At 36.7% G+C, this 16943-nt stretch overlaps 1 protein-coding gene across 1 annotated transcript in view; it reads left to right on the top strand.

The window, feature by feature from the left end:
• ITGA1 (integrin subunit alpha 1) overlaps positions 1-16943 on the top strand; it is a 161037-nt gene that overhangs the window by 104746 nt on the left and 39348 nt on the right. The window contains exons 12-16 of the mRNA XM_039256206.1: positions 3270-3412; positions 6248-6391; positions 7851-8108; positions 10663-10793; positions 15924-16090. Coding sequence (XP_039112137.1) covers positions 3270-3412; positions 6248-6391; positions 7851-8108; positions 10663-10793; positions 15924-16090 — 843 coding nt within the window. The remainder of the gene's footprint in view (positions 1-3269; positions 3413-6247; positions 6392-7850; positions 8109-10662; positions 10794-15923; positions 16091-16943) is intronic.

The raw sequence follows: 16943 nt of genomic DNA, 5'->3' as shown, positions 1-16943 counted from the left end.
GATAGGGCATGAAGTCCACAAAGATATGTGTGACACCTTTAGTTCACATATTTTAATAATACTGTAGTATTTCTGATATTCCAAGTTATTGTTATGCAGTAAAATTTCTTAAAACCGAATAGTCTTAGCAAGCCTAAATCTCTTATGCCCCCAAAGCTTGGATTCATGGTACTCAAAACAGACTCAGAGAATTCAAGACCTAAAGATAACACTGGAGCAAGACAACACTAAGAGAATCTTCATCCCTGACCACAGTATTTATAACATATGATTCCTTCCTGCCCAAAAAAGTAAATGTGGGGATATGTTGTCTACAATGTACTAAGATGATGTATTTATATTTTAGAAATCATTTCATTAAACTAATCACAAGTTAGCACATAAGATGTTTTGCCAAAATAACATTTAAGATATATAAGATTTCTTTTAAAATAGAAAAGCACCCAGAAAGGGGACAGGGGAGAAAAATAGCTTTGTACCCCAAATATTATTCTATACCTGAAATGACGATTTCAGAATGTCTGCCTGTGCGGATTATGAATTCGGAAGCATTTGAGGGTTCCTAGGTGGCTCAGTCACTTAAGTGTCAGACTCTTGATTTCATCTCAGGTCATGACCTCAGGATTTGTGAGATCAATCCCCAAGTCTGGCTATGTGCTGACATGGCACACGTAGCCTGCTTGGAAATCTCTCACCCTCTCACCCTCACCTGCTCACATACTCTCTCTCTCCTCTCAAACTAAATAAACATTTTTTTAAAAGAAAAAAAAAAAGAAGAGCTTGAATGTGTTAGTCTGACATCTATGTAGATTGCAAGTCATTAGGCAATGGAAAATCTTATGTCGGAAACAAAAAATCCCATACTAATCAATAATGACCAGGAAGAAGTAGGAACAAAAGTTGTTGAACCCCTAAGGATATAGTCACTCACCCAGTAACTACTTTAGGCCAGTATGCAGTTAGCAAGTGTTTTTGATGGTGAGAATATGGTCACAGTTCCCTGCCTCTTCCACCCACTTTTAATCATGCCAGACAATTTTTTTTTTTTAAAGTAAAAATGTGAAGCAAACAAGCACATGACATCAAAGCAAGCATACCTGTTTCCCATTACCTCACCAGATCCTGGCACTTTCCCCAGGAAGTGAATTGTGAAAGCTGACAGGATTTATTCTTTATAAATCTATGCAGCAGTCTATGCTATGAATTTTCCTTTCTCTTCAATTTTGTGCCTTTTTTTTCAGAAAGCAACAGTAAGCTTAGATGAAAATAATTATTTTCCTTTCATGAAAACTAGACTTTACATGGCCGCCTTTCTTTCTCCCTGTTTACTGTCTTTAGATTCCTGAGCAGAACCCAGTAACTATCTGACAAGTAGGTACTGTCTCAGGGAAGATTTCATCTAATAATTTTTGTTCTCAAGTTATCAAAACTAATTAATTGAATAATCACACAACTCCAAGCCTCAAACATAATTTTCAGTTTTTTTAAAGGTTCTTTTATCATTTTGCATTCATAGCTCTGTAAGCTAAAAAGAAAATCTAAGTGTCCTAACTCTCTTAGGCCAGTCCTTGCTTAATATTTCTTAGTAGAATGGCATAAAATAAAACAGCCTGTGCTTGGCACATTCTTCATTTTTATTTTATTTATGTATAAACATGACCCTAAAGCTTTTATTTTTTAAGCAATATTGTGGTTAGTAACAGAAGAACTATGACACATTAATTGTTTGAAAAAGAACAGTCTATAATTTACTGTGTATAATTTTTTAGAAGCTCAAAGAAAGATGAAGAAATGAGAATGGAAGAAAAATATTCATTAAGGAAAATATGCTTGAGGAATTATGTTCCTTTAGGACTTGTAAGATTGAACATATTTTGGTAAAAAAAAAAACCTCTGTTCCTTCTCAAAAGTTTTCTAATAAAGTGAAACTATTACCTTTTAGTAAAACACTTGGAAAGTAAATTATCGACACAATCTTTTTCTTAGTAAGAAATGCTGTTCTGTGGTATTTGGAAGAATAATATACCCTCTGATCCACTGAGGGACAGATCTGATTATTAGAACACTTCTTCCTTCTATAAAGTTGAAATCAGCATGTAAGACACAAGAAATAAATCTAATTCTTCACTCAAAAATTAACAATAATCTGCCTTAAAGACACAGAAAAAGTCATGGGCATGAGAATCCAATTAAAAACAGGAATGTTGAAGCTCACTTTTTAAATTTAAATTTTAGTTATCCAACATAGAGTGTAATTTTAGTTTTAGGCGTACAATATAGTGATTCCATACTTCCATACAACACCTGGTGCTCATCACAACATGTGCCCTCCTGAATCCCCATCACCTGTTTAACCCACCCACCCCACTCCTCCTTTTAATCAAACAAATACAATTAAAATCACAACAAAGTAATATTGTTAGATTATGTTTAATACCTATTAAAACATCCAAAAATTTGAATAGTGGTAATGATACCCCATGTTTGGGAGAGTTTGATGAAACCAGTCTGTCCTTTGGCTATACATGGAATAAAGTAGTACAAATGTTCTGGAAACAATTTGCCAGATACTGAAAGAATTGAAAGTTTGATCCAGTAATCTATTCCTTGAAATTTATCACCAAAAATATCCAAAAGAAGAAAAAAATATTAAGTGTTCAAGGATGTCTTTGCAGGCTAAGTATAATATAAAAAAATTAAAAACTACCTAAATATTAATACCATTCTATTTTGGAATGGTCCTGTGGTAGAAATGCAATGCTTTTTGCCTTAACTTGGAAAAATAAACTTCAGTTACTTCAAATTACTACTTAAAAATCTACAGCAACAATGCAGGAAAGGCTTACATTTACCATGATTCCCCTATATAAAATTTTTACTTTCTATAGCACAAACACATATGTCCAGATGAAGTACATCGATTTATTACAAAGTAGTGAATTGAGCTCATGAGGAGTGTGTGTGAGCGTGTGTGTGTGTGTTCTTCTTCTGTCATGATTGTTATATCATTTGTGCCCTTGAATAATGAAAACCTGAGGTGGGGGGTGGACAAAGTGGTCACTGTAGATGATCACAGAGCATGCTAAAAGCTTCTACCAAGACAAACTTAACTCCATTAAAAAATAAACATTTTCAAAAAAAAAGAAAGAGAGAGAAGTCTGTATAGAAATACAGAAATGATCCTCGCAGCCATTTAAAATGGATCTTAATTTATTCTGTGCAGACCTTTAAGGGGTCAGATAGTATATCTGGCATCTCTCTTTTGTTAGGTTACACAGTGAACTCCGCCACTGTTTCTGGAGATGTGCTCTACATTGCCGGACAGCCACGGTACAATCATACGGGACAGGTTGTCATCTATAGGATGGAAAATGGAGACATCCGGATTCTTCAGACACTCAGTGGAGAGCAGGTAAGCTTGAAAACTATTGTTTTAATCCATTTATACACTATGTAAATTTAAATTACCCATCTATTATCCTAAACTTTAAAAAGAAAAAGTCCTATCATATTCAACATCAACCTTAAACAGGGCCCTGTGCTGGGTTCCTCGTAGGGATGTAAGATATCTGCATCTTTGGCCTCAGGAACATTTTAGTTGCATGGAAGTGGAGATAAGATGTATGGATGATGAGGTAGATACAAATGTATAGGTATATACAAACAGGAAAAAAGTTCTAAAACATTGAGAAGCATGAAAACGTCTGTGCCTCAGACAGTAAATCCAGAAGATGGAAAGATTGTTTCACACTAGGTTTGGTGCCAGAAGTCTTAATATGAATAACATTTGTGCTCATCTAGGGGGAAAGATAGACCGTAGATAGGTAGGAAAAGCAGAAGAGAGAAAAGTTATAAAGATAATGTGGACCCCAATTGTGTGAGGTTCTGAATGGCAAACTAAAGAATTTGGATTTTCTCCTGGAGGTAATGGGAAGTTATGACATGTAAAATCAAAAACTTCTCACTAGATGATATTGAATACTGAAAGTGGTTTGAGAAATTATACACACAATAACCAAACATAAATATGTATACATATTTTTAAACTAAAAGAAACCTCTATGCTGTTGGTTATTATCGCATGGCAGTCATTTGGGCTTCACTAAATATCCCAGCTCACTAGTCTGCCCCTGCCATTCTCCTCCGTCACCAGCCACTCCAGAAGACAGGGCAGCATGAGCCTTCCTCTAGGCACACTCACAGCTGCCCGGCACATAACTGCTTGGGCATGAGGAGACAGACATGGCAGGCAGGCAGGTGCAGAGCTACCCTTTCTTTACAGGAGCCAATATCTTTTATAACAACATCATGACCTCCTGCCGAGGGCATACAGTTGTCAGAGTCTCTGCATCCTGGGAAGCCCATCAGGTACTTACAATTCCCCTCAGCCTAAATGCGGCATTCCCAATCAGAGATTATTGTTACCACTCTCAGGATTGCTTAGTAATATAATTGAAATCCTTCCCCCATCAGATGTGTGGGAAAACAGAGTTAGAGTAAACCAAAGTCAGATTCTCATATGTAGATTCTCATATATATGTATAGAGAATAATAAAACCTTATAAAAGGGTTTTTATTATTAGCTCTTTGCCCGCATTTGTAATCAGAAAATGCATCAACAATAAAAAAAGGCTATTATTGTCACTCAAGGATAAGGTGAGGAGAGCCTAAAATGATGTACCACCAATAAAAATGGAAAAGGAAGGACTAGAGTAGACACAAATGAGGAGGAGCTGACAGTACTATAAAAGTATGACATTGTACATCTGATATTACTCTATTAATGGTACATAAGACAGGAAGTGAAAATTTTGTGAAAAACTGCTTGTGAAAGTCACAAATGATTTAAATTATGAATGGTTTAAGTTTCAAGCCTGGGAATCTGGGAGAAAGGTGGCACCATAATCAGAATGTCAGCAACTCAAGTGGTTTAGGTATTTTTTTAATGCTTTTTGGTTTTACATGTTTCCTGTAACAGTGAGCACAAATTCAAATGGCTATGGGTGCCAGAAAGGTAAAGCAAATAAAGCTATTGCACAGTGGACAACAGGAAATGGTGGGAACCATGGCCTAGACAGTTCCTGAGCCATCTAAACATTAGCTCCCACTCAGCTCCAGACAGCTATCCCCATGTGGGAATAAAGGCCCAAGGTTGCCAGATCTTACAGCATTTTATTTATGTTTGTAATTATTCAACTCAAAAAAAAAAAAAAAAAAGCTTTTAAGCCCTTCATAATCTATGAGAAAAGGACATTTGAAAGTCAATATAGCAGTTCTGGAAATGTCTAGCAATGTCTAGGAATGTAGCACTGGAGTCTTGAGAAGGAAGATAGAATTAAATTTGCAGTTTTTAGTAATGGAGATGTTTGGAAGGATCGGCCATCTAAGATAAGAGAAGGCAAGGGGAATGCAGGTCTTAGCGTAGGAGGCCAAAATCTAGGGCATGGGAGGAAAAAAAGGAGTCAGCGAAGGTGAAAACAAAGGGTGTCCTATGATATAGTAGCAGAATCAAGAGAGCAAAACTAAAATCATGGAAGCCAAGACAGGAAATTTCAGTAAGAGAATTATCAAGAGCATTAAATATTAAACCCAGGTCAATATTTGGGAATATTATTGCATTTAGATAATGAAGTGTAAGTCTACTGCATTTCCCTAAAATACATCCATATCTTTAAAAGATGGTCCCTCTGCAGTCCTTTTATATCTCTCTGTCTTCCACAAGTGCTAAGACAAGACTTAGCCATTTCATTGAATAAACAACATTCTAAATCTACAATGTGAAATACGCGGCACCAGTATTACAAGACAAATCAGTTCTTCGTATTGTGTTTTATTCCTATTTTCATATTACTGTAAATAAATATATATTGATGCCACCCCAGAATGCCTTTTATTGTTTTTCTCATTTTATTTCCTTACAAAATCGTGGTGGCATTATTGATCTTTTCTGCTTTTTAGAGAAGAGCCGTTAGGATGAAATCTAGAGGAAGCCATTCCTCTTACTCTCAAGCTGCAGAAACTATGTCTGCTGCTCATCCTCAGGGATGGGTCTCAATATTTATTAGCCTCACAAGAGCCAATAAAGAGCCTCCAAATAGAATCCGTTTCTGTATTTTATTCCTATTTCTATATATATCTGAATTTCAAATACTCTTCTAGATTAGTGTAAGTAAAAGAAACGCAGACTTTAGCTCTCTTGAGAATTTCTGATGTTTATCAGACTATTTTGTTTTGTTTTGTACCCTAGATTGGTTCCTACTTTGGCAGCATTTTGACCACAATTGATGTTGATAAGGATTCTAATACTGACCTTCTTCTGGTTGGGGCTCCCATGTACATGGGAACAGAGAAAGAGGAACAAGGAAAAGTGTATGTGTATGCTCTGAATCAGGTACTGATCACTCTGCCTTTGGTAGAAATTCATGAATTTCTTTCTTTCTTTCTTCTTCCTTTCTTTCAATTTCAAATAAATAATGCAGTTCTAATGTTGCACTCACTTTGGAAAAAGGAGCAAAGAATCTCTCAGGGCCCCTTTACCGTGACCAACTCCTCCACTTCTAAATGAATGTTTTAGAGTTATAATAAAGTATTTTAAACCATTAGGTGTTTTCTGCTTGGAAATGTGAACTATCCTTTTTCAGGAGAACATATAGAATAAATATTAATATACATATAAATCTCACTAAACTGCTAAATAAACTCACAGGGCAACCATTCATGGCTCTGGCCTGGAGGTGTTGGGACATTAGTAGTTAAAACTGTGTTAGCTGTCCGAACAAAGCCGGGAAGCAGAGAGACTGCGGAGCAGTGGATTTTAAGGCAGTGACATCACACAGTTACAGTATACTACTTTGGTCTTTGGAATACTTCATTGGGCTGGAGTAAGGTTTTGTTTTCCACTCCTAACTTTCGACATCATTTGTTAGCTGAAATAATTCTTAATTTCTTCATCAGAAGAATTTTTGCTTTTTACTGCAAAGTCAGTCATTATCTATTTAACTTTTTAAATTATTAGAGTCTCTCCATATTAATTATTTTAATTCATAAATTGTAGGGGCGCCTGAGTGGCTCAGTTGGTTAAGCATCCAACTTCAGCTCAGGTCATGATCTCACGGTTCGTGGGTTCGAGCCCCATGTTGGGCTCTGTGCTGACTGCCAGCTCAGAACCTGGAGCCTGTTTCAGATTCCGTATCTCCCTCTCTCTCTGGCCCTTCCCTGCTCTCTCTCTCTCTCAGAAATAAAACATTTAAAAATAAAAATAAATTGTTTATCTTTCTTCCTATCATTTTGTTTGCTTCCCCCCATCAATTTATTTGGCCGTTGCTGTTTTTCCCTCTTTTCCTAGAAAGTGTGTTCCTATCCATCATTACTAGTCCTTTCTGACCTTTACTGAATTTGGGGGGTGAGTAGGAGGGTTGCTCTAGACAGCTTTGGATAAACTTTCCTTTTTGAGTAGAGTAGATTTTTCTCTTTACCCTGTAGAGGAGACTGTATAGAGACTTTTCAAAGAAGCAAATATTGGATGAAGGAAGGATAGAAACTTGAACTGAGGATTTAAAATTTAAGTTATTCAGCTTTAAAAGTATGCTGTGAGTTATATACTCACTTGATTCCACTAAAAGAGAATCCATTAAAATCCTCAATATATCTTCTTCCCCACACTTCTACAATCTGTTCTTTAAAATCTTTAACTTTGCTCTCAGATAAGCACACTTTTTAAGAAATTTTACAAACTTTACCGTTGATGTACAAATGGTTTTTAATAGCTCTGATTTAGTACATACTTAAAAATTTCACTGTGCTGTTGTAATGATAGAAATTCATAAGTATCTTGTTTATCTTTCTTCCAGACAAGGTTTGAATATCAAATGAGCCTGGAACCCATTAAGCAGACTTGTTGTTCATCTCTGAAGCACAACTCATGCACAAAAGAAAACAGAAATGAGCCATGTGGGGCTCGTTTTGGAACAGCTATTGCTGCTGTGAGAGACCTCAATCTTGATGGATTTGATGACATTGTGATAGGAGCTCCCCTGGAAGATGATCACAAGGGAGCCGTGTACATTTATCATGGGAGTGGCAAGACTATACGGAAGGAGTATGCACAAGTAAGAAGTTCAGCCTACTGTCCCCGCCCTTAAACGTTAAGTGGGTTCAATGCTAGGCTTGCTTCCTGTCTTGCTTCATGAGTTATTTAATTTTTATCTTCTGACTCTATTGGAAAACTAGATTTAATTCCTTTTTAAGTTTTCTTTATAGAAGCATTATTGTGTAATTTATCCTCTTACCTATTTTTTTTCCTGTTGTTTTTTGCTGCGGCTCCATGATCTGAGCTTTCAAAATGGTAAAAAACAAAACAAAAGAACACTTTATAATGACAGTAGTTAACATTTACAATGTGTGCGATCCTAAACAGAGGATACTACTTTATTTTTATTTATTTTTTTAAAGTTTATTTATTTTGAGAGAGAGAGAGAGAGCAAGCAGGGGAGGGGCAGAGAGTGAGGGAGAGAGAGGGAATCCCAAGCAGGTTCTGTGCTGTCAGCATGGCGCCTGATGGCAGGGCTTAAACTCATGAACCGTGAGATCATGAACCGAGCCAAACTAAGAGTTGGATGCCCAACCAACTAAGCCACCCATGCACCCCAGACGATACCACTTTCTAAATAAAAGAACAATAATGATACAATTTAGCCAATAAAGAAGATGAAACTATTGTTTTTATATTCAGTACCCATGCTATTATAATGAAATTGCATTACATTTATATTTATGAATTAAATTGGTATATTTTCATCAAATGAATTTGGGTTCCTAAAGGTTTGTAATTTCCTCACAATTAACCCTCCTGGAAAAAAATCTGAATAACTAAGCTTAACCTACAGGGGACTTCTGTTGTTATTGTTTTAAATTTATTGTCAGTCAATGGTTCTAATCCATAAATATAATTTTTTCCCACATGAGAAAAATACAAATTTACAGAAGAGTTTAAAGGAATTATTCTAATGTAATTGTCTGTTTTTAAGTAACCATAAGTAGTTAGGTATTGAACTACTTTTATAACGTGAAAAGAAAATCGGGTCATCAATTATTTCTTTTTACATTCGATTGTTCTTTTCACACTGTAGTCAACAGAATTCTCAAAATCCATTCATGTATTGTGAAGTTGTACTTAATTTTTCATAAAGTCATAATGACATTAATGAAACAATAAAGTAAAAGGCATGTTTCAGTAACAACAATCCATCCATTCAGTAAATTATTTGTTTCTTTCAAGAGTCTTCATGGTATTACTTAACTGAAAACATGCAATATTACCCATGGGAATGTGATGAAATTAGGAATTGCAAGAAGGAGTTTCTTTCTTGTGTTCTACCACTTTATTCTTTTGCTATTAATCCTGAAAATCCAGTGAAATGGCATTTGCAGTAAAAAAAAAAAAAAGAGGATATCTAAATCATTAACAACAGGAAAAACTGTCAGAAATTTATTTTGTAAAATGGTGGTTAACTCTGGATGCAGCTTTAAATAACCACAAGAAAGAATATTAGAGTTGAGTTTGCTTAATGGCAAAACGCCTTCCTAAGGATGGGTGAGGATGTGCTCACTTGTTTCCATGGTAACCAGAGGGGCTGCTTGTGTGAGGGATAATCCGGAATCAAACTGAATGAACTCCAGAACCAGTGAAAATGATATCTCCTGATTCATTTGCTGAAAAAATAAGGAACTACTTCCCAGTGAGCCACAAACATTTAAGCATGAAAATGTTTCTATTGGTTTGCCTTGTTTGGCTTTTTAATTTATGGTTTGTAAGTGAAAAACAAGAGGATAAGAAGACCCCCAAGTTTAGGGAGGGTCTGTCAGTCCTTTATCCTTGCTATCAGTTCTATTAAAGTATGATCAGCTTAGGGGCGCCTGGGTGGTTGAGCATCCAACTCTTGATTTCAGCTTAGGTCATGATCCCAGGGTTGTGGGATCAAGCCCTACATCAGGCTCCACCCTTCCTCTCTCTCTCTCCCTCTCTCTAAAATTAAAAATATGTATGTCCTTAGCTGGAGCCAAAGCTAAACCAGGAAGCACACATCTTAAACACAGTATGTATAGGTGTATACCATGTACAAGAATCAGTCTTCAAGAACTCCATATTCATTTGTGCCTAATGATTTTATTGTGCCCTTGACTTTTGCAAAGAAGATCATATGTTGGAAAATTTATCTGGTAGAATTTGCTATTTATACCCAGCCTCCAAATTCACTGAATCCCAAACTGACCCTTAGGACAAACTTCTGTTCTCCCTCTTGCTTGTATATATGTTTTCAAGGTTGCAGTATCTTTAAATACCTCTATGTTATGGAACTGAGTGGAAACTAGAGCCAGTTACTCACAAATGTTTTCCTTGAACATTAGACAAGATGACGTTATATAATTTTTCCCCCTCTCTGGTGTCAGTAACCCTGAAATTATTTTGTCTGTACTATAAAAAGAATAACTTTTGGTAACATATGAGTAATTCATCTTGTCTCCACATGAGGGGTTTTGGTAGTTTTCCAAAATATCCTTAATTTTAATATTTTGTTAACCAATCCAAGTTCTCAGATTTATTTAAAACTGTTTCTGAAGAGACTCTTCTGGCATAAAAACTCTCTGTTGGTACTTTCACAGCATATTTCATCAGGTAAAGATGGCAAGACACTGAAATTTTTTGGCCAGTCTATCCATGGAGAAATGGATCTAAATGAGGATGGTCTGACTGATGTAACTATTGGGGGCCTTGGTGGCGCTGCCCTCTTCTGGTATGTATTTTAATAACATCCTATTAATCTGATAACATTTCACAAATAGTTCCAGAGCTCAGAGAGTATGATTGGAGCTCATGCCATACCAAATTTCAATTTTCCTTTATGCTCTGTTATTTAGATAAAAGTTATGTAATTCAAGAAGCTGGAAAAGTCAATAAATCTTAAAAATAATGAAACCATATTAAAGAAACAAGTACAATCAACCCTTAATTTGGGGTATCTATTATGTGCTTGGCACTAAGGTAGGTATTCTGTTTTAGGGGGCAGCATAGGGGAGAAAGAGGCACTCATCGAGAATTATATAAATAAGAAAACATCTCTAACTTTGAGTTGTTCACAGACTTTTGTGGGTAATTGATTCTTCATTCTTCATTTACCTAATACATGTAATTAGACAATTGGACATCATCGTTTGTATATACATTGTTGGTCAAGCATAGAAGCATCTTCAGTAATATCTCTACTCAGCCTTTAAAATGTCTGCATCCTCAAATTAATTTCAGTTCATTATAAAATTCTAGTCAGTGGTCAGATATGTATATTAATACCATTTTACTTCTTAGCTTATTCATTAATAAATAATTTATTAGCTAACGAGAGTAATAACCCCATTTTTAACTACTTAAAAAGCACAATTTCAAAAAGGGTTCTTTTGGGGGAAAAAGTGACTAAAACATCAAGGATACTTTTAATATAAATTTTGTATGATAATTTTTTAAATGTTTCAAACTTCATTAAGAAATATAATTAAAGGGGGCGCCTGGGTGTCTTAGTCGGTTAAGCGTCCGACTTTCGCTTAGGTCATGATCTCGCGGTTCGTGGGTTCGAGCCCCGCGTCGGGCTCTGTGCTGACTGCCGGCTCAGAGCCTGGAGCCTGTTTCAGTCCGTGACTCCCTCTCTCTCTGACCCTCCCCTGCTCACGCTGTCTCTCTCTCTCTCTCTCCTAGAAATAAATAAAAATATAAAATAAAAAATTTTAAAAAAAAAGAAATATAATTAAAGGAGCAGGTGGGTGGCTCAGTTGGTTAAGGGTATGACTCTTTATTTTTGTTTCGTTATTTATTTTTGAGAAAGAGAAACAGTGCAAGTGGGAGAAGGACAGAGAGAGAGGTAGACACAGAATCTTGAAGCAGGCTCCAGGCTCTGAGCACAGAGCCTGACACAAGGCTCAAACTCACCGAACACAAGATCATGACCTGAGCTGAAGTCGGATGCTTAACTGACTGAGCCACCCAGGTGCTCCAAGGGTCTGACTCTTAATCTCAGCTTGGGTCATGATCTCATGGTTTGTGAGTTCATGCCCCACATTAGGCTCTGTGCTGACGGCATGGAGCCTGCTTGGGATTCTGTCTCTCCTCTCCGCCCCTCTCCCCTGCTTGTGGCTCTCTCTCTCAAAATAAATAAACTTTAAAGAAGAAATTAAAAAATACATATAATGAAAATATTTATTATAAAAAATATATTTATATTTACACCATGTGCTTTGATAGCAAGTCCGTATATTGATTTTTCCAAACCAATCATTGGTTTAAAGTAATTTAGATGGAAACAAATCTCATTGGTGTTTTTCCCAAAAAAAATTATCTAGAAAAATAGTAAAGATAGAGACCTGAAACTAGATGACTTTGTCAAAATATAAGATAATTGCAATTATAATTACAATTTATACCATTGTAATAGCATCATATGGTGACAGATGGTAATTGTACTTATTGTAGTGAGTATAAGTGATGAATATAATTGTTGAATCACTGTATGCCAATTATAATTCAACCTAAAATTTTTTTTAAAAATTTTTTAAAGAGATACTGTTTAAGAACTAATAGCCAAATACAAATTGCAGATTAAATGGTACACAGATAAAAGCTATTATGTTAAGAAATGTTTTGACTGTATAGTGCGGGGAAAAGAAAACTGTAAGGTGATGCTTGGGAAAGGGGAATGCTTGGCAGCAAGTAGCTGTGACTTTGGGGAGGTCACACCCAAAACCAAATGAAATCACTAGTATCAGCAACAAAAGGTATATTTAGTTTTTGTATGAACTGTTAATCCTGAATTAATTTATTATGATAGCCTTCAATCAAAAATATTTATTGTATTCACTCTCATATTTTATATATATATATATTTTTTATATATATTTGTTTATATATATATATATATACACACACACACACTAGGGGAAATTTTTACTCTCCAGTTGTTTCAAAGGCTTCTTACAAAGCTCTGAAGACTTATTTCTCTTTTGCTGCTGGTCAATGCTTTATCAGTAATGGGTCAACATGACAGAGTTGGGTCGCTGTGACTGCCCAGCAGAATGGACCGAACCAGCATACAGGACACAAAGACCAAGATTTACAATGCTGAAGGAGGGCATGAGAGTGGATGTAGATGGCAGGCAATAAACAGAGGCCCACCAGCAGTCAGAGACATCCAGGAACAGATATTGAGAGCCTTGTCATGCAGCATAACCCCTTTAAAAACCTGGTTGGGGCAGAGATGTTCAGTGGGGAGCCTCATTCCTGGAGCATCCAAACTACTATGCAGGAAACTAGACCTGCTCATCCATTGCTGGTGAAGGAGTAAACTGCTTAACAAACATTAGAAGGTACTTGCCAATAAGTGTTAAAAAGCCTTAAAATATTTACACTTTTTAACAAAGAATTTACTTCCTAAATATTCGTAAAGATCTAATCTATGTCTAAGAGATATAATTTTTAGTCATCACAGCACTGTGCTAGCAACTTTAAAAAAAAAGAACAAATTAATACAGGAACGCCTGGGTGGCTCAGTTGGTTCAATGTCTGACTTCGGCTCAGGTCATGATCTCACTATTCGTGGGTTCAAGCCCCTCATCAGGCTCTGTGCTGACAGCTTAGAGCCTGGATCCTGCTTCAGATCCTTCTCTCTCTACCCCTTCCCCACTCATGCTCTGTTCCTCCTCTCTCTTTCTCTCTCAAAAATAAAAATAAACATTAAAAAATTCTAATAAAAGACAAATTAACATAAATGTCCAATAAGAAAGGATTGAATAAATAGATTATAATACATTTATATGCTGGCATAGTATATTGCCATTGAAAATAATATTCTCAGAAAAATACAAATATTAGAAGGCTATCCATTAGGGGCGCCTGGGTGGCTTAGTTGGTTGAGCGTCCGACTTTCGCTTAGGTCATGATCTCACGGTTCGTGGGTTCGAGCCCCGCGTCGGGCTCTGTGCTGACTGCCAGCTCAGAGCCCGGAGCCTGTTTCAGTCTGTGACTCCCTCTCTCTCTGACCCTCCCCTGCTCACGCTGTCTCTCTCTCTCTCTCTCTCCTAGAAATTAAAAAAAAAAAAAATTAAAAAAAAAAGAAGGCTATCCATTATATTATGATAGTTTTAAAAGTAGGTATAGGAGGTATAGGTACATATGTATGTGATATGTGTGTGTATCTCTCTTTTTCACACACACACACACACACACACACATCCATATCTATAGATAATATAGTCTTCTGCAAAGAAAAAAAGCATATCAGATGTTAACAGTGATTATTGCTGAGTAGTAAAATTGCAAGTGATTTCTGTTACCTTTGTTTCCTGTTTTATATTTCCATGTTTTCTTTGGGTAAATGTTTTAAAAGAAAAATACAGTTTGTTTGTTTGTTTTTAATGCAAAAGCAAATCAGGGACCTATGTATTCACAAGCTACCTAGCTTAGGACCTGTATTTGTCTGCACAAGTATTACAGTGCACAAAAGTTGTCCATAGGACTTGGGACTCTTTCCAGATTGAAAACAAACTTGAAAAGCTACAAAAATATGGTTTTGGTTCTGAATTTGCATCTGAGCATTTGGTTCCATCATTTTTTTCCATCACAGGAAAACAGATTTTTGGCTTATGAACTGTAAAGAATGAAAAATAATTTGCTTCAACCTTCTAAGTTCTTAGCTGAGAATGCTTTTATAAAAGATTAACAAGAGAAAAAACAAGCAGAACTTTATTAATGTGTATATCCCATGTATACATGGGAGATATCCAGAGGAAAATGAGTAATTCCTTGAGGTGGTTTAGAATTCAGACTTGAATACCATTTTATTTATTTATTTTGAGAGAGAGAGAGAGAGTATGTGTGTGTGTGTGTAGGAGGAGCATAAAGAGAGAGAGACAAACTCCCAAGCAGGCTCTGCACTGTCAGCGCCGAGCCCTATGTGGGGCTTCAACTCATGAACCGTGAGATCATGACCTGAGCCGAAATCAAGGGTCAGACACTTAACCGACTGAGCCACCCACACACCCCAGGCTTATATACCATTTTAATAGAGACAAGAGAGAAGGTATGTAGGCCTCTGGAGAGCAAATAATTTTTAAGAAAGATGAATGGGCCTTGGAAAGAATAGATGGGTGATATGATGATAGTTTGTGGCAAAGTGCATCTCAGTGTGGTGTCTCTCCTCCTGTGTAAGAGTCAGTCCTCTCTGGGTGATAGACTTGAATTGAGTTCTTTTTGGAGTATCTGTCTTTAAGTAGAAGGAAAGTTCAGAGAAAGCCCCTTCGTGTATTTACTATTTTTCAAGTGCCTACGGCTCAGAAAAATCAATATACCAAAGTGATATGTTTTGGGGTAACGTGTCCTGAACGCCTGTAGTCACATTTTGGGGCTGCATATTCTCCTACCATTCAGAACCAAAAGTTGAAGATAGTTTCAAAACATCCTGGGTGTTCTCAGAACATCATATACCATTTCTTTTTTTTTTTTTTAATATTTTTTATTTATTTCTAGGAGAGAGAGAGACAGCGTGAGCAGGGGAGGGTCAGAGAGAGAGGGAGATACATATTCTGAAACAGTCTCCAGGCTCTGAGCTGGCAGTCAGCACAGAGCCCGACGCGGGGCTCGAACCCACGAACCGTGAGATCATGACCTAAGCGAAAGTCGGACACTCAACCAACTAAGCCACCCAGGCGCCCCCATCATATACCATTTCTTATGTATCAAAAACTCACCTAGAAAATGGGAGTCCTGAGAGGCCAACTGTACACAAAGAAGAATCCCCACCAGTGCGTTCACACTGCACTGTCATAATGATGGAATTCATGAAATGTGACAATGTGTGAGCAGTCATCACCATTTATGTTTGCAGGTCCCGAGATGTGGCTGTAGTTAAAGTGACCATGAATTTTGAACCCAATAAAGTGAACATCCAAAAGAAAAACTGCCATATGGAAGGAAAGGAAACAGTATGCATAAATGCTACAGTGTGTTTTCATGTGAAATTGAAGTCCAAAGAAGATGAAGTTTACACAACTAGTGAGTATAATAACTATACCAAGTACTTTGGGGCTGGAGGACAATACATTTGCTCCCACATGAGGAAATCCAGTAAGATATTATACTTCCCCTGTGATAGGGATCTGCATATCACCCTTCAACATGCTGAACCTTGGGGAAAAAAAATCTACTGAAGAAAGAATATGTTATGGAACCCAGTAAATTTTGGAGCAGAAACCATATGCTTATATGCAATGGCCACAACTGTCCATGGATCCCCTCGGGCTCTCCCCTTTACAGCAAACAACCAAATACTAAAAACAATAATAATAATACATGTTCGGAGATTAAAGTTTGGAAATTGGGCTTCAAAGGAGCCCAGTTTTCCTTCCTGTGGTTTTTCACAAACCCTCTCTTCTTCCTTCTCCTGCCTCTCTTTGCTAAGACTGGTATTGTAGGGACCTGAATGCTTTGCCACCTCCACCTGCCTGAGATCTCTTTGCTTTACTCAGAAGGTGACCCTAGCTTTTGAGAATCAGACATGCTCCACGTGTGAGTTCTCAGGCATAGCCTGGGGTACCTCCTCCTCCCTACATGCACACTTCCTGAGGTGGGGTTTTAAAGATACTAAAACATGTTAGAGTCAAAAGTGTGGAGTCCATTGGCTGCAAAACAGTAGTTTACAAACCAAAGATAAGTGGAATATGAAAAATAATTAATCCTTAAAATCTTTTTTTCTTAGTTTGCTATTCGTGTGCATAATTGTGCTCACAATAGTCCTCTTATTAGAAGATAATTAGCTATAGGAGTGTAAAATAATGATTTACATTTTCATATACAACATTATTTCTGTCTCATTTAATTTCTATACAGTAACTAGGGGTTCAAATAA

Source organism: Hyaena hyaena, unplaced genomic scaffold (genome assembly GCF_003009895.1).
Source record: "Hyaena hyaena isolate Hyena2069 unplaced genomic scaffold, ASM300989v1 scaffold_564, whole genome shotgun sequence".
NCBI classification, from domain to species: Eukaryota; Metazoa; Chordata; class Mammalia; order Carnivora; family Hyaenidae; genus Hyaena; species Hyaena hyaena.
Note: the sequence above shows the minus strand (reverse complement) of the source record. Positions and strands in the feature narration are given on the sequence as shown.